The 17,876-nt window shown below is 42.4% G+C and overlaps 3 protein-coding genes across 3 annotated transcripts; 2 read left to right on the forward strand and 1 right to left on the reverse strand.

The window, feature by feature from the left end:
• Positions 1 to 692: 692 nt before the first annotated feature.
• On the forward strand, positions 693 to 12,363 carry LOC115670513 (DExH-box ATP-dependent RNA helicase DExH17). The gene is given in 28 exon segments (XM_056320632.1): positions 693 to 3,006; positions 4,083 to 4,161; positions 4,798 to 4,981; positions 5,276 to 5,437; positions 5,659 to 5,896; positions 6,029 to 6,065; positions 6,141 to 6,187; positions 6,280 to 6,317; positions 6,508 to 6,529; positions 6,640 to 6,852; positions 6,961 to 7,117; positions 7,207 to 7,258; positions 7,889 to 7,960; positions 8,054 to 8,103; positions 8,208 to 8,325; positions 8,408 to 8,471; positions 8,650 to 8,733; positions 8,814 to 8,939; positions 9,018 to 9,214; positions 9,297 to 9,485; positions 9,585 to 9,836; positions 9,960 to 10,009; positions 10,179 to 10,196; positions 10,525 to 10,607; positions 10,701 to 10,899; positions 11,027 to 11,064; positions 11,163 to 11,486; positions 11,582 to 12,363. Coding segments are annotated over 28 exon segments (5,814 nt in total). The 5' UTR covers positions 693 to 764; the 3' UTR covers positions 12,061 to 12,363.
• Positions 12,364 to 13,563: 1,200 nt separating this feature from the next.
• LOC115670512 (putative cytochrome c oxidase subunit 5C-4) lies at positions 13,564 to 13,761 on the forward strand. Its single transcript, XM_030591814.2, has one exon. The coding sequence runs from the start codon at positions 13,564 to 13,566 to the stop codon at positions 13,759 to 13,761; it is 198 nt and encodes a 65-aa protein (XP_030447674.1).
• A 1,650-nt stretch (positions 13,762 to 15,411) lies between these two features.
• Positions 15,412 to 17,539, reverse strand: LOC130140669 (bidirectional sugar transporter SWEET4-like). Its single transcript, XM_056320609.1, has 5 exons — positions 17,413 to 17,539; positions 16,671 to 16,933; positions 15,930 to 16,091; positions 15,688 to 15,807; positions 15,412 to 15,570 (listed from the first exon to the last, which is right to left on the reverse strand). The coding sequence occupies exons 1-5, from the start codon at positions 17,537 to 17,539 to the stop codon at positions 15,418 to 15,420; spliced, it is 825 nt and encodes a 274-aa protein (XP_056176584.1). The 3' UTR covers positions 15,412 to 15,417.
• Between the last annotated feature and the right edge of the window lie 337 nt (positions 17,540 to 17,876).

Consider the following 17,876-nt stretch of genomic DNA (forward strand, 5'->3'; position numbering starts at 1 on the left):
CACGGTGATAGCGGGCGACCAGCCATAGGCGAGCTTTGAGCTCGCTCGAGCTCGCCTGATTCCGGTGAGCTCGAGGCTAGTCTAGATCGGCAAGCTCGAAGCTCGTCGGATGAGTCTCGAGCTCGCCGATCTAGACGAGCTGGAGCTCGCTGGACGAGCTCTCGGGACAAGCCTCGAGCTCAAGCTCGCCGATCTGGTCGAGCTCGAGCTCGTTGGACGAACTCCAGCTCGGCCAGATTGGCAATCTTGCTTGTGGCCGGCCGAAGAAGAAGGAAAAAGAAAAAGAAAAAAAAATTAAAGTTCTCATTAAGAGCTGAACTACTAGTTTGTGGCAGCTGATGCCACTTAGAAGAGAGATATTAATTTAAAAATGCCACGTCAGTATTTTTCGTTAGATAAATTAATTGTGTTAACTTTAGGACTTGATTTCATCAACTTGACAACTTTTAGGACTTGATTGCACTTTTTAAAAGTTTTATAATTCAATTGCAGAGTACATGACTTCAGATCTAACATTTTACTTTTTTTTCAAAAACTCGAATAAAACCGCTTGTGTAAAAATGCGTTTGAATTGGAGCTTGTCATTTCACTATTTACATCGACATTCAAAGTCATTTAAATTTTTTTTCCTTTTCTTTCTAGATTTGAAATAGTCATTGCTTTATTTTTTGCGAGAAAAAAATGAACATGACCTCCTCAGTCCATCGTCAACCAACATAACTACCTCTTCGTGCGAACCAAGAAGGAAGAAAAGACACAGGAATATGATAAGCTCCATGAAAAAGCTGTCGCCCAGAACCAGCTTCAACGCCTACGTAGATGCGTGCTTCTCCTCGTTGAAAAGCCTCCCCAGCCAAGGCTCGGCCGGACAGGTGACCGCGCTCCACGGCCATTTCATCAAACTGGGCATATCTGCAGAGAGATACATCGCCGTCAAGCTCCTCGTATTGTACCTGCATCACCGGAGGTCGAGGGAAGCGGATCAGATGCGGAGGGACTTTGATGGGTCCGGCGTGATCGTGCAGAACTGCTTGATCACCGCGAGCATGGAGCGGGGGGACGTCGACGAGGCGCGGCGGCTGTTCGACGAAATGCCCGAGAGGAACGAAGTTTCGTGGACCGCGCTTGTTTCGGGCCTGATGAAGTGCGGGCGAGTGGAGGAGTCGATGTGGTACTTTTGGAGGAGCCCCTTTCGGAACGTGGTTTCGTGGACGGCGGCGATTAGCGGGTTGGTTCGGAACGGGTCGAGTTTCGATGCTCTGAAGCTTTTCAAGGAGCTGCTCGAGTCCGGGGTCAGGCCTAACAGTGTTACCTTCACTTCTTTGTTTAGGGCATGCTCGTGCACGAAAGAGTTTTCTTTCGGGATGTGTGTCTTGGGATTGATAGTTAAAGCTGGTTTGGAGCATTGTGTATCGATCTCCAATTCGTTAATAACATTTTTCTTGAGGATGCATGAGGGTGAACAGGCTAGGAGAATATTTGATCGGATGCAAAAGAGAGATGTCGTCTCATGGACCGCGATCCTAGATATTTATGGTGAAATGGGGGACTTGGGAGAGGCACACAGAATTTTTAATGAGATGCCAGAAAGGAATGAAGTATCTTGGAGCGCGATGATCGCGAGGTACAGTCAGAATGGTCATCCCGAAGAAGCGGTGGACCTATTTCTTCAAATGGTTCGTGATGGATTTACGCCAACTGTTTCTTGTTTATCTTGTGTCATTAGCGCTATAGCTGACTTAAAAGCTTTGCGAGCAGGGATGAGCTTGCACGCTTGTGTTATAATGATTGGAATTGCACAAGATGTATATATTAGCAGTTCTCTAATTGACTTGTATTGCAAATGTCAAAATACCGTGACAGGACGCTTGCTGTTTGACTCGATGTCGTTAAAGAATGTCGTTTCCTGGAATTCAATGATCTCGGGGTACAGTTTGAATGGACAGATGGAGGAAGCTTTGGAGTTATTTGAGAACAGTCCTGTACGAAATCAGGTCACCTGGAATAGCATAATAGCTGGTTATGTAGAAAGTGGACAGTTTGATAAGGCCTTTGAGGTGGTCAATAAGATGCTTTTGTCAGGGGAAATCCCCAGTGAATCCACTTTCTCTAGCATCCTCTGTGGTTGTGCAAGCACTGCTTCGATAGAGAAAGGGAAGAACTTCCATGCAAAAGCAATTAAACTTGATCTCGAGAGCGATTTATTTTTAGGCACTGCGCTCACTGATATGTATGCAAAATGTGGAGATATGTGTGGTGCTAAGCAGGTTTTTCATAGAATGCCTGAAAAAAATGAATGCTCATGGACTGCAATGATACAAGGTCTAGCCGAAAATGGTTTTGCAGAGGAATCCATTGCTCTGTTCGAAGATATGGAAAGGAACTTCTCTGCAGCTCCTAATGAGCTCATGCTTTTGTCCGTTTTATTTGCTTGTTCTCATTCGGGGTTAGTCGATAGAGGTCTCCAGTATTTCAATGCGATGGAGAAAGTATATGGTTTAAAGCCGAATAAAAGGCATTACACCTGTGTGGTTGATATGCTTTCTAGATCGGGCCGCCTCTCTGAAGCAGAAGGATTCATCGAGGCAATGCCATTTCCACCAGAACCGAATGCATTGGCTGCTCTATTAAGTGCTTGTACTAAGTACAGGAATGATGCGATCGGAGAAAGGACTGCTAAAAAGCTCTGGCAACTGGATGCGAAGGATTCTGCGGGCTATGTGTTAATGTCGAACATATATGCTTCAGCAGGAAGATGGGTCAATGTAGAAAATACCAGGAAGTTGATGAAGGAAAGTGGGTTGAAGAAGAGTGTCGGCTGTAGTTGGGTCGAAGTGAAGAATCGGGTCCGTTCTTTCTACTCAGAAGACAAATCTCACTCCCGATCCGCTGAGATATACGGAATACTAGATTTATTGAGGTTGGAGATGACTGCTTCTTTCGAGACACTCCCTTTCTGAAGTGGAAACTTGCCGATGATTGCAGCAGCGGGCACTTCCAATGTACGCTAGAATGACGAGTCAAATCAGAAGCAGGCCGGCGATTTTGGAGCCAAGTCAATCACGGGGCAGAAAGACAGACCTTTCCGGTGGAAAACGGGAGAGGAATCGTCATGCCAAAAGATGAGATTCCTAGAAATAGAATGCTTCTGCAATCTTGCTTCAGAAGTTTGTCATCTTTTCATAGTTGATGCTGAAAACCACTTCGATCCCATGTCAAGAAGTAAACACCTCATCTGACAACAAGCAGATTTGAAGAGCACATCATGAGACAGATGCAAATGTACCCATCTATCATTCCACGCTGTATGTGATGTACTGTCATCCGAACAGGATGGATTTGAGCTTTGGATAAGCCCCTCCAACTCCAAGAGAAAAAGATCTTTACTGGGAATCTGGAGACAAGTCAAACCAAGGGGTGAAATCGAGCCGACTCGAGTCCAACAGATGGCCTTTTCGAACTTAACTCGAAAAATCCTCGTCCCGATACTCGGCTTGCATATTTTTGTACATGATCTATCAAGTTTAATCATAATGTGAAAGGTGTCTGATGTGCTAATTGTAAGAGTTAGTTTTAAGCCCAAGTTAGGCTCCACTACTAAATGTATAATCCAATTTAAAATCCACAGTAATACGTGATCAATCTTGGACAGCTCAAATCAAGCATCAAGCATGATTTATGACTATTCTGTGCTAAGATTTACTTCCTGAGTTGAAGCCCAATGAATCTATGGAATTCCAACTTAAAAAAAAAAATTGTGGCAAAGATAGAAAATTTCAGATGTCGATATTTGAATATCCTTATAAGGTAAAATTCAGCCGCGAAATTGGAGAAAAATAATAAGTTTAAAAATAGGATTCGATGTAAACCTGGCAAGGCTGGCATATCGTTAAAAGAAATTCAAAAAAAAAGGAAAAAGGAAAAGAAAACCGTTGTTTCCCTCCCACAAGGACTCACGCCCCGTATAAGTACCCCGCGCTTCAATTCTCTCTCTCTCTCGTCGTCCATTTCTGCATAAGCTTGACGATTTCTGTGCTCGGCTTCTTCCAGGATCTGTTCCTTCTCCTGGATAGCGATCGAAGAAACTCCGGTCATGGATTCGTACACGCTGAAGTCCGTTTCGGATCTTCCACCGCCTTTCCGATCGATCTACAGCTTCAGGTACGCAATGTCGCCGACCGAGTCGAACGATTCATCTTCGAGCGCTTGCGGATGCGTGGAACCGGCTCGTCTCTCGCATCGATCTCTCTTCCGCCGGATTTCCGGCTCCGCGCGTGCCGTTACCGTGCTCCGATCTAGTCATCGCGAGATGGATTTTCGAGTAGTTCGAAAGTTGGCTCATGTGAAATCGGCTGTTGTTTCTGCATCGCTCCCTCATATCTCCGTTTTCCAGCTCCGTCTAGCGTCGGTTCGAGTGCTAGAACATGCGAAGTCTGCTCTCTGCTCATCTTCTGCATCGATCGATCTTATCTCAGATTTTAGCTCTGTATAGAGTTGCTAAGTTCTGTCGATCGTGAAATGGATGTGCAGCTATTCGCGTGTGTGCAGATTGTGTGGAATTGGATCGTTCTTCTCTCGTATTTGAGCTCTGTGTGGTCTTACTATGCTCTGTTTTGATCATGATGATATGGATGTACGTTGCGAATCATTGAATATGTCCGTTCTTTTTGTTTGGTAATCGTCTCATAGAACTTCAAGAATCAGCTGTAAGGAAGATACTTTTATATATTTCTGATCAGATGTGGACTTTTTTGGATTCATCCTACTATTTCAAATGCGTTTCTTATATTTAAATAGGTACTTTAATTCGCTGCAAAGCGAATGTTTCCCTAGTTGTTTCCACTCCGATGTAAACATGGTCATCTCGGCGCCGACTGGGAGCGGTAAAACAGTGCTCTTCGAGCTTTGCATTCTGAGGCTGCTCTCGAGATTTATAACCGACGAAATAAAATTCTTCCACAGCAAAGGAACACTTAAGACAGTAAGTCCCTAAATGAACGCGGCGATGTTATTATTATGATATCGACTACAAAGCTGTAGATTAAGTCAGTAAATACGGATTTATTTATTTATTTAGTTAATAAGCGACTTCATATGGTCATTGCCAGCTAAGCATGTGCTTTTTATGAATATCCAGTTGAGCATTCCATGACTGCTGGAAAAGTTCTTTTTAGAGAAACATCCCTCATCTGTAGTGTTACTGTGTTTCTTCTACAACTACGTCATTTTTCATGCATCGATGAGTAATTGCCTCTTGCTTTTTATATGGTTCCAGATATATATTGCTCCCTCCAAGGCTTTAGTACAAGAGAAGCTCAGGGACTGGAGCCAAAAGTTTGGATCGTGGGGAATCAATTGCCTCGAGCTGACCGGTGACAATGATGCTTACAAGACAAGGAATATACAGGAAGCAGACATCATTCTAACAACACCCGAGGTTAAAATGTAGCCTTAGAGACATGGTTGATATGTAGTTGAACTAAGACCTCACATTTCATTCGCATGTTTCTAGCGAACTGGAAAAATGATCGGAGAAAACCCTGTATAGTTAGCTCTTTGTAGAATCTCTAGGATGCATCTGCACGTGGACAACTAGTCTTCTTGCCCATTTACTTGTCATGCTGAAGCCTAGATTGATTTCATTTCCCTTCTCTGTAGAAATTCGATGCAGTGACTCGCTATCGCATAAAGGATGGAGGCTTGAGCTTTTTCAGCGATATTGCACTCTTACTCATCGATGAAGTTCACCTGTTGAATGATTCACGTGGAGCCGCTCTGGAGGCAATCGTTAGTAGAATCAAAATTCTTGCTAGCAACCCAAATTTGAAGTTGACTCCTCTTGCTCATGTGCGCCTTCTAGCCATCTCTGCGACAATTCCAAATATTGAAGATCTTGGTAATGTTTGTCCTTGGCATAAAGCTGCCTGTAAATGCATGCATTGATGCAAACCATAATTTGAGGACTTCCAAAAGATAACAATACATTGTCAAGTTCAACAAATTTAAGAGCTTCTGTAATTTACTGCAGCTGAATGGCTTATGGTTCCTGCTCAAGGAATTAAAAGGTACTAAGTGGTACCTATCCCATAATGTTCCCTGTCTATCTCATTCAATTTTTTTATGCTGTAATCTGTTTTCAGGTTTGGAGAAGAAATGAGACCAGTGAAATTAACTACTAGAGTTCTTGGTACACATGCTGGATTTGAGTGCTCACTGTTTGAAGAATACATGCGGTCATTTTAAATTCATATTCTCACTTTTCAGTTAATATTTTGACAGGCTACACCCCAGCAAAAAATGACTTTCTTTTTGAGCAGGCAAGTTCTTGTCATACTCATAATTCCTTGGCTGAGAACACTCGGTGTCTGCACGACCTAAGTTCTACTTCTCAAATTTATACTTCTTTAACTATGAGATTCATATTCGACCAAAAAAAAACTATGAGATTCATAGGTAATGTTTTATAATGCTTCCTTCTTACTATTGCTGTTTGCTACCATTTTCCAGCGCCTTCAGAACTTCATATTTGGTGAGTAGAAGGGACAAACTAGTCAATGCAATATATTTCTTTATCGCAACTTTATCAACTAGACCGGGTAACAAGATTGACACCACTTTATTTATCGAAATACTTGGCAGACATTCTAATGCAATATTCCAAAGGGAAGTCTGCTCTTGTTTTTTGTTCAACTAGAAAAGGAGCACAAGAAGCAGCACAGCGACTTTCGCAGATGGCAATGACATTTGGTTATTCAAATCCGTTTATTAAGAACAAGGAACAACAAGAGAGTCTGAGGGAAGCTTCATTGTCTTGCAGTGACAAACAAATGCAGTCTTACATCATTTATGGTGGTATGAGAACATCTCTCTACTCCATGACACGTCATCATGTAGGTTTAATTTTGAAATGCTCTTACAAGCTAATTTTTACTGAAAGTTCAGTGAATTGTATGTCTGCAGTTGCTTATCACCATGGTGGGCTTGGCTTGAAGGATCGTAACCTTGTTGAAGGTCTATTTCTTAAGGGGGACGTACAAGTTTTGTGCACTACTAATACTCTCGCCCACGGAATCAACTTACCTGCACACACAGTAGTAATTAAATCAACAAGAAACTTGTATGTCTTACTTATCCTGGTCGCTGTTTCTTAATATTCATGTAAAGAGGTGCTTCCCACTAGATTTAACATTTCTGCAATCCATCCAGCAACAAGGAAAAAGGACTCTATGTGGAGTATGACCGATCAACAGTACTGCAGGTAGATGATGTCTTGGTGTACTTAGAAAAAACTGAATTATATATCATTTAAAAATGGCCGTATGCTGGAGATGCTGCAATTATCAAATTTCCCTAAGTAGTTCTGGCACATCTCTTAGAAGAATGTGTCTGGGAGGTAGTATGGCTGCTAGGTGATTATGTCTTAAGGAATATCTCTAGATACAAATATAAAGTACATCATGATGTTGTGGTCATCAGTTATTAGGAGTCCCGGGGTGAATGCTCCACAAAAAGTATATTACTATACTTAGTGAAATTTGGCCATCATTTTGGGTATAAAATTGAGCATTCAGGACCAAGATGGTGGATATTCTGATGGGATGATGATCTTTAAAGAGCATTTGTGTTTTTCTATTGACTGCCAAAGAAGGATATTAATCATGATGTGATATAAATGTCTCCTGGATTAGAAATACTTATCTATTTGGTCATGTTTAGAGGGTGATTATATAAGGTAAAACTGAGAGCAAAATTATCTTTCCTTGGCCATGGTTTATGTTGATTTTAAATTTTATTCCATTGTTTATTGATGGAGCATTGACATTTCAACTCCCTGGATCTTAGGGAGCGTATCTACTTACTGGCCACTTTGTTGCTATTGCCAATGCAGATGTGTGGAAGGGCAGGGAGGCCACCATTTGATGATACAGGAATGGTTATTATTATGACGAGAAAGGAAACGGTATCTTAAGTCGTCCATCTGTCTATTGTTTCTGATGATTGCACTTTATGGTGAAATTATATGTTCTTGTAATTCGTCTGATAATCTGTGTAGGTTCATTTGTACGAGAATCTACTGAATGGATGTGAAATTGTCGAGTCACAGTATGTTTATCTCATCCTTTTAATTGAAATGTTGCCTGGTTTTGTTTTAGTTTGTCAAACAAATACTATAACTTGAAATTCATGGGTTTACCTTTTCTGTTCAGATTGCTCTCTTGTGTGACAGAGCATCTGACTGCAGAGATAGTGCAGCTGACTGTCACTGACATCACTCGAGCAATTGAGTGGATGAAATGCTCTTATTTGTATGTCAGAATGAAAAAGGCATGTACTGATAACAAATTTATTGGGTACATCACCGAAATACTCTTTGCCAATAATGGTTGACATTCCTCTCATGCTTTAGGACCCTGGGAAATATGCTATCAAGAAAGGAATAACTAATAACCAGATAGAGAAGCATATGCAAGGTATTTTCATAAATTGTTACCCTCCCTTCCACCACCGTGGCCACCCTCCCTTCCTTCCACCACCCCCAAACCAACCCAAAAAAAAAAAAGGAAAAAAAAATCCACAAAAAAAGGAGAAGGATAAAAAGAAAATTGCAAATACAAAGCTTGTAATTTCCAACTCTGCCCACTCTTTCAGAGATCTGCCTTCAGAAAGTACATGAGTTGTCGCAGCATCAAATGATCTGGACTGATGAAGATGGTTTTCTCATAAAGCCACTAGGTATATATCAACTTATAAAACAACATTGCCGACTGATGTATCTTTTAATGATTCTAAACCTTTTTGTTTCTGTTCTGCAGAGCCTGGTCACCTGATGACAAAGTACTATCTAAAATTTGACACAATGAAGTACATAATGCAGGCCCCTGCAAATTGCAGTTTGGAGGATGCACTTCATGTTGTATGCCATGCTGAGGAACTTGCTTGTATGTGTGCTAATGTTGACAGTTGGGAATATTGACAAGCCCGGAAACTTGACAGAGGATCTGCATTTTGTCCTGTAGGGATACAGCTAAGACGCAATGAGAAGAAGTTTCTGAATGACATTAATGCTGATAAGGATGGAAGGCTCCGGTTTCACATCATTGGTGATAAAGGAAAACCAAAAAAGCGTATTCAGACCAGAGAAGAGAAGATCTTCGTCCTGACAAATGATTTTTTAACTGGCGATCCTTTAGTTCATGATTTGTCCATGACCCAGGTTGATTGCCTGTAAATAAAATTTGTCTTCCATGCATCATGCCAGTTGGGTTCATATTAAGTTTTCTATCATCTCACTGTAGGATATGAACTCTATCTTTCCAAATGGATCTAGAGTTGTGAAGTGCTTGAAAGATTATTTTCTGTACAAGAAAAACTACATGGGAGCAGTTAACTCCGCCAGATTGGCCAAGTCGTTGCATCAAAAGCTCTGGGATGACAGTAAATACTTGTTGAAACAATTGCCTGGCATAGGAATGGTGACTGCCAAGGTTAGCTGTTCTGCTTATCCCTTACTCCAGAGAACCAGACTAGTTTGCGTTTCAGTGTTTTCTTCTTACAATGTTCTCTTCCTCAATGATGTTATGAAGGGTCTGCTTTCCATGGGAATTGATTCATTTGAGAAACTACACGATGCTGATCCAAGGAGGATAGAGATAGTCACTGGTCGCAAATATCCATTTGGGAATCAAATCAAGGAGTCTCTACAGTCATTACCTCCTAAGGTTGAGATGAAAGCTGAGGAAATAGAATGTGAAAGGCAAGGAACAGCTAAGGTGTCAATCACGTTGACTCGCCTATTGGAGTCAGTTCTATCAAATAAAGGACATTATGCTGACATGGTATGCTATTAGGAATCCATCCGTAGGTTATGCACTTTTTAAGACTAGTTTGTGCTTCCGTTGCAACTGTGATTACTCAATTTTTAAAGAGGAAATAATTACAACTAAGTTACTCCCTTGCAGATTGTGGGTTCAGAAGAAGATAATTGCATCCATTTCCACAAAAAGATAAGGTGATTTTTTATCTACCTGTAGTCTTCAATGCCCATATCCAAGAATGACAATTCATTGTTGACACTATGCGCTTTCAAGCAGCTATAAATAGTTTATATATCCGTTATGCTCTATTATTCACCTTGATTTCTAGCGACTAACTAAGTACTTGTGAATTGGTGTTGACAGAGTGGCTGAGTTCAGCAGGTAAGCAAACTCAAGGCTCTTTCTACAAAATGACTCGAACAGCTATCGGTTTCTAAGTAAGGTTCACCCATATTGGTCCAGGGTGAAGAAACCACAAGAATGCTGTCTCTTCTTTTGAAAAATCCATGCCTCTAATGTTCCAGGATAGCAATTTCTTGTTTGGCATTTGGTGGGGCATGTATTATTCAGCTACATACATCACTGCACTTCCACCGGAAACTATGTGAATCACATTGTTAAGAAACAGGAGTTTTGTAGCTTTCATCAAGGATAATTAAGTTATATGCTATGTTATTATACAATGTTAGCTCCTTGCTTGATTTTGCAGTCCATATAACACAACAGTCTACGTGTCACGTCCGAGGCATGGAAAGTTGACTGTTAAGGCTGACCTGATTTTCGAAGAATACCGTAAAACCTTTTCCTTGATGTCATTAGTATTTGCAAAGTAATGAACACTGACATTGCAGACATGCTTCAAGTTGCGTTTGCCGGTTGATGCAGTTGGCATTGATCTGCACCATACTGTACAATTGAAGGAGAACCGACCGAACACCGATAATGAAGGTGATAACAAGAAGCCTTCATCTTTCCCTCTATCAGGGCAAGTGGGCACTACAAACTGCAACAGTAAAAGCTCATCCAATGCCATAGCAAGAAGTTTTCATAATTTCCACATGTCTAAAAGCAAAAGCAATTCTGGGTAAGTTGCTCCTCTTGCTTAATAAACATCAACTAGATTGTCGTCTAAAACACCACGCGTTCTTTTTTTAGTTCCAGCATAAGTGTCTTTGAGATTCTCACATTGATCACTTGTTCTTCCATTCCAGGCCCAGTTTTGACCTCATAGATGAAGAGTCGGTAGAAGGTATTGCTAAGCAATTTACTCTTCTTCTTTTTTCCGCTTGGTGATCCTTATTTCCTCTTTCGAGTCCTCAGATATGTTTCTGCTTCTAATTGATGAAGGTGAGCCAACAAAGAGAGATGATGATGACGATGACTGCAAGATCATATCTGAAATTACCGTCTTTGACCATATACGTGAAAAAGCCAAATGCTTTCCTGCACTGACTGCGTCGAGCTCTTCCTGTTCGCCATCACGTCAACTCCTGGATATACAAAAAAAGCGCAGCCGCGAAATGCCACAAAAGCTTCCCGAGTTAATAGAAATTCAAGAAGAGACAGAGGGATGGGATACCAATGACAACTTGAATGGATGTGACGCCGACGACCCTTTGAGTTCAAAGCGACATTTTGCAGATGCATTCTCAGTGCCAGTGAACCCCGAAGGTGAGAAACATGCTTATTTTCTTCAAAGCAATAGTACCTCCAGATGTTCATCTCTTTCGTGCAGAGTTTGAGACCATCTGCCTACATTTCTAAAGGTGGATTTCCGTCCAAACCTAAAGAAAATGCATCCGCGGCTTTGAATGAAGTAATTGTATTTGATCACATTCGGAAGAAATCGAAGAACCTCCCGGTTCTCACTGGTCTGAAGATGTTAGAGTCCAAGCCCCTTGTCGGCACAAAGGAGCACTCATTCACGGAGCAGCCTCATCACACTACATCCAAAGACATTCTTAGAGACTACACTAACGTCTCGAGTGCGGAGCCCACACAGGTGGGAAAAGATCCACGCCGTGCACATTCACTTGGGGTTTCAAGGACAAGTATCGACATATCTTCGATGAAGATCCTTTCGTTCGATAGCCCCACAGCAAAGAAGAGTGCCTCGCAGGCCGACCCTCACAAATCCCCTGGAGTTTGCAAGAAGCTTGATTGCTCTCGCAGTGGACTAGCTGCAGGTAAAACCAAGGAAACGGACTCATGCCTCGGTTTCAGAAGCATCTTCTCATTCCTCTGATTTCTTACTTGCCAAGAAACGCACGCCGGTCTCGCATTCTGATAAATCCTCTCCTTTTCATCCCTCGGTGATCTCTCTGTCGGTCACCATGTGTTTGCCATTATCCATCACTCGATGCAAAAGCCCATGTAACGGACTGCAGAGGCATAACACGAATGCCCCTGAGATCCAAAACGCCATAGATGCGAACTTGTCGGCTCTGCTACGGCTCAACCACTACGCATGCATGTAGATAAGCTCTGCTCTGCTCGACTATTACATTCAGCACAAGAAAGCTGACCTGTTCAACGGGTTCACCTAAATGAACCATTTGAATCTGACGAACGTTCGCATACAATGATGAGTACGCTTGAAATATGAGTTGAGAAGTTCACAAAGTCAAGGGCAGGCGAGTCGCGCAAAGCACTTTTATCACATGGAAAAGTACTTAATTTGTTCAACGTTTTAGACACATTGTCCTTCGTTCGATAGCCGATCACTTTATGTACGCTTTTTAACTAAATTCAATTTAGATTAATACGGGCGGGGGTCATTTTCGTTCTTGTCACGTTTGCATCGAGTGCCATGGACACAATCATATATATTGTGTTCAATTTATGTATTACCTTGACGACCGTGTGTTTCTTTGGTGATTCATGGACATTATTTTCACTCAAATTGACAATTCCATTAGGAACACCTCTCCAACAATATCTCCATTAGGGAGGATTTTATTGGCTCAAGCACTTATTTGTTGAGGAGGAACCAATTCAATTTTGAGTTGTTAATGTTTATACCAATCAATCATAGAAGAAAAATTGAAAAATTGATTCATTCCTATTAAACGTCATTCCTATAAATTGGAAGTTCTTCTCGGATACAAGGAAATAATTCAGTTCTAGAATCAAGGATCGTAGTTCTTGAACGTGAAATCAAAAAGATTATGGAGCATTTTTAGATTTAGGTATTTGTTCACCCAATGATTGTAGTACCAAGTACTTCTTGGCAAGCTCTAATACAACTATTCATAACTTATTTTCAAGGGCAAATGAGTAACTCGATATGGAGTTTAAAAAAATATTAAAAACAAAAAGCCCACTGGGTCGCTCGAAGGGACGCGTGGATACCATGCGTGGCGGAATCGCAGAGAGAATTCAAAGTATTCCCCTCTCCCAGAAACGTTCACGAGTCCGATCAACCTCTCTCGGTTTCTGCTTCTCTCGCTTCACTTCACCACCCCTTCCTCCGTTGGCCGTCGCAGTGTTGTTTCCTCCTCACTTTAAAAATTGGCAGGTGACGAACGTTCGATTCTCTTTCTCCCTTCGATTTTGTCGCGAATTCCTCGTTTCATAGGGTATCGGCTATCGAGGGTAATTCTCGGTTGTGCGTAATTTAGAAGATCATGGGGTTCTGGTGCGTGCATGCATGCATGTGAGCTCGGCTCGTTACGCATTCATTCGTGCTCGTCGCGGCGACGCTTGTTCAGTTGCCCGTGTGATTTTTGCAGAGAAAGGGCTCGAACAAATGGCTGCTTCGCATAAGGTGGCGCACGCCGCTCGCAGGGGCCCGAGCATCGTGAAGGAGATCGTGTACGGGATAACCCTCAGCGTTTCCGCGGGGTTGATGTGGAATGTGCACCACTGGAATACCCAGAGAAGGACCAAGGAGTTCTATGATCTGCTCGAGCGTGGTGAGATCAGCGTTGTGGTCGAAGATGAGTAGGGTTTTTAAGTAGGTTTTGGACTCTGGTTATCGGTCAGTGGATGCTTTGGTGCGTACTTCACCGTGGTAAGCATTTCATGCGCCAAAAAAATTTCCCAATTGATCTTGTGATCGAAACATAGTGTACTACAATTCAAGTGGATGATATATATATACACACACAGGGGTGTGCAACCGGACCGGGTTTACCCGGAAACCGGACCAGCCCACCCGAAAAACAGGTCCGGGAACCGGTTCTAACAAGAACCGGTCCGGGTACCGGTTCCATTTTTTGGGAACCGGTTAGAACCGGTCCGGTTTCCGGTTCCAAGTAAAAACCAACCCAATCCTGTTTTAGAACCGGTTTGAGAACTGGTTTTGAGATAATGTACAAAAAAGTAAAAAGCCTATATCACGTTACCCTACTTCACCGGTTTTAGAACCGATTTCCGGTTTAATATTGGAATATGTTTCACAACCACGAGCGAAACAGCACGGCCCTTAAAGTCATCTAAATATTGTGTGATTCAGATGAGATATATAGACATTTTTCTAGTGAGAGCAGATGCCTTACCGCTAGGTCTCTTAATTTTTCTTTCAAGATATTTCATTCGGAAACAGAAGTGAGGAGTTATCTCATCATGGCGCAAAATAAAGAGCTAAACATGTTGAATAAATTCCCTGGAAATGTGACTCTTAAAGATTTATGCGATTGGACTATGTCTTGCCACATAGTGCTTTTGGATTGTTGATTTTGATGGATTGTAATTTCAATTGCTCATTTTTGGGATTGTTACTTTTGGCGGATAATGATTTTTGTTATTCATCTTTTATTTTAAATCGTTTCATTGCTACCTATATTATTTTGCTAGAAAAAAATGAAACCGGACAAAGGAACAAAAAAAAATAGGTTCTCGGGTAGACCCACGAAGCCGGACCAGGAAAAGCAGGGTTGGTTCCAAAAGCAGTGTCAGGAAAACAAGGTTGGTTTCGGGTTCAAAATTGGGAGCGGTTATAACGAGGGTTGGTTTTAGGTTAGGTCCGGACCCAACCCACCGGAACCGATCACCCCTACACACACTAGCTCGCGCACGCAGCTTGCACCGCACTGCACCGCACGCAGCTTGCACCGATAAGATCATCACCAGAATCGCAGCACCAGGGCGTTTCTCTCTCATCTCTCCCTTTCTCTCTCTAGCTCGCGAAGAGAAGCTGCATCTTGCTCCGGCGAAGAGATGGTGTCCGCTGAAGTGGCTCGGAACGTGGTTGGCATTATCGGTAATCGCTTCTCCCGTTTCGTCCGGCGTTCTCCTTTAGGTTCTCACGACCGATGATGAGCTCGGCGTCGCGAGCGTGCTCGCACTGCACTGCATATGCCCTCATCAAGCTCGACGGCTTCATTCTGGTAATTGAAACAAAACTTGAATGAATTTTCAACCCTTTCACTTTCAAAGTCAAGAAGCATGAGAAATGTAAAGAAAAAGCCACGTACACGAAAAACTTGGGAACAACCCTCCTGCAGATTAGCAATGGTCTCGGGGTGCTCTCCGGTGCGGCGCAGCTCTTCCTCTACGGTTGCTACTTCAGGTCCACGCCGCCGAGAGATGAGAAGGTCGTCGACGCGAAGGCTTCTCAAATCCAGCTGTCTGGTTGGCATTTCACAGGAATGTTCCTGGATTACACTCTATCTGGTCCATTAGAAACAGAGAGCTGGATTTGAGAAGCCTTCGCGTCGACGACCTTCTCATCTCTCGGCGGCATGGACCTGAAGTAGCAACCGTAGAGGATGAGCTGCGCTGCACCGGAGAGCGCCCCGAGACCATTGCTAATCTGCAGGAGGGTTGTTCCCAAGTTATTCGTGTACGTGGCTTTTTCTTTACATTTCTCACGCTTCTTGACTTTGAAAGTGAAAGGGTTGAAAATTCATTCAAGTTTTGTTTCAATTACCAGAATGAAGACGTCGAGCTTGATGAGGGCATATGCAGTCCACACGCAGCCATTGAGAAAGTTGGCTAGCGAGAGATAGAAGGGCATGTACTCCACACTCTTTGTGGTGATCACTTTTTTCTGCAGTAGACAAAGGTAAAAGAAAGAGGCAAAATTAGACAATGAAAGGATCAGCATTTGCCGGAATTGATAAAATATGGTTTTAGTTTACAACGAGGGAAGGGGGATGGATGTGTACGTACCATGATGGTAAGAGGTGAGCTGTACATTATGATGTTGAACACGTCGCAGATAATTCCAAAGGCGAGAATTCTTCTCTTGTGGTCTTGAAAAACCAGTAGGAACACCAGTGACACCACGGCAATGAAGACAACTTCCCCGCAGAGACAATAGACCACCTTTTTCTGGAAAAAAGAAGAAGTGAGCATTAGCTGTCAATCGTAATGTTCTGAAATTTGTCAAAGTGCCTAGGACGGAATGAGTGTTTGTACAATACAAAATTTGGAAATTGGAGTGTCTAGAAAACGGTATTACTTAGTGCCTTGACTTAAGGTACATCGACCGAAAACTAAGATATGTGACACATTCTAATTTGATGGATGAATGTTACATAGATAGGACATGACATAATCACCGATCTTTGACTAGAAAAACTTTATAAGAGCAGCAAACTAAATAAATGCCAAATTCAGGAAAAAAGAAGAAGAGAGAACAAGACTAACTACGGTGCATCTATGATTATTGTATACCAACAATGTTCTATTTGAATAAATTTGAATTAGTGACAGCATGTATCCAATTATTGTACAGAACTTTGAAATGCATAACTGGAACTTTTATCACTTTATTCCAGTAGAATTCCATTCAGATAGCACGGTATAAGTAGAAAAGCTATCGGTAAGACAGATTTGAAAGTAAATCTCGATAAGTCAAGACAAAGAAAAAATGAATGGATGAAGCTCAAATACATAATGAGCACACACCCTTCCCTTGTTTGGAGCATATGAAAAGAAAATGCATATGTAGATGAGCTCTATCGCAAGCCCGACAGGGTAACTGGTGACAACAAGGATGCTATTCGGATGCACAAAGGGCAAGCCGTAGAGAAGCCAGAAGACGCAGTTCAACACGGTAGCAAGGTAAGGATACATGTGAAATTCCCCCACCGACTTGTTCTTTATGATTCTATAAAACATCGGATTGCAAAGCAAACCAACAGATATAAAAACCTTAGTAATTGAGAGTACTGTACAGGTGACATCAATGCATTACTTAACCTAGAAAAACATTTAAGGGTTCTCACTAGCAAATTCAAATTTGAGTACACTACAGTGATCCCAAAGGTAGAGTAATTTGGATCACCTCTATAATTGTAAAGCTACACCCCAGTTTTGTCCCGAGTCATTTGACCGAGTGACATAATCACCAAATCGGGATGATCTTTCATCAATATTAACTTAAAATAGATTTTCTTTTTCTTTTTTTCTAGATGAAGACATGTAGTACATCCATTGCTTTTAAAGATTAGTAATCTAATTAGGCTCACTCAAGGGGCACAACTCGCATTGTGATTGTTAGATATAATATATAATCTAGGTTTACTATTCATTACTGTTCATTCTTTCCCTATATAAATTGACTTGGCCTTGTAGTTCTAATTCATTCAAGCAAATAATATACACAAAGTTCTCTCATCTCAACTTGGTATCAGAGCACCATTGTTACCTGAGGAGCGCCCATCGAGCCTGCCACACCGTGGCCGCCACGACGCCAGCCGCACCGGCCGCATCGCCTCGGTTCTCCGATAAGACCGAAGCTTTTCCTCACTGCTTGGCATACTTCCGCTGCTCATTTCGGAAAATCAAGACCACCAGCAGACTCGCCGCCCTCAGACGACCCACGTCCTGAAATTTCATTGCCAACAGCCGCCGGACGCCGCTACACGCACCGCCACGCGCCACCGCACCTCGGACCCAGGTAGCCCACCGCCGTTCACCGCTGTTCAGTGGTGTTTTGGACATTCTCCGTCGTGTTTTTCCAAAACCCGACACCAACCCACGACTCGCCGCCCTCAGTCGAGTCATTCAGTCAAATTTCGCCGCTTTCCTCCGCCGGACGCGCCTTCACGCGCAGCTTCAAGGTCTGCGCGTGAGATCCATGCGCCTCCACGAGCTGGCACGCGCCTGGCA

This window comes from Syzygium oleosum, unplaced genomic scaffold (assembly GCF_021117445.2).
Source record: "Syzygium oleosum isolate NSW1041296 unplaced genomic scaffold, Sole_v2.1 Sole_v2.20, whole genome shotgun sequence".
Taxonomy (NCBI): Eukaryota; Viridiplantae; Streptophyta; class Magnoliopsida; order Myrtales; family Myrtaceae; genus Syzygium; species Syzygium oleosum.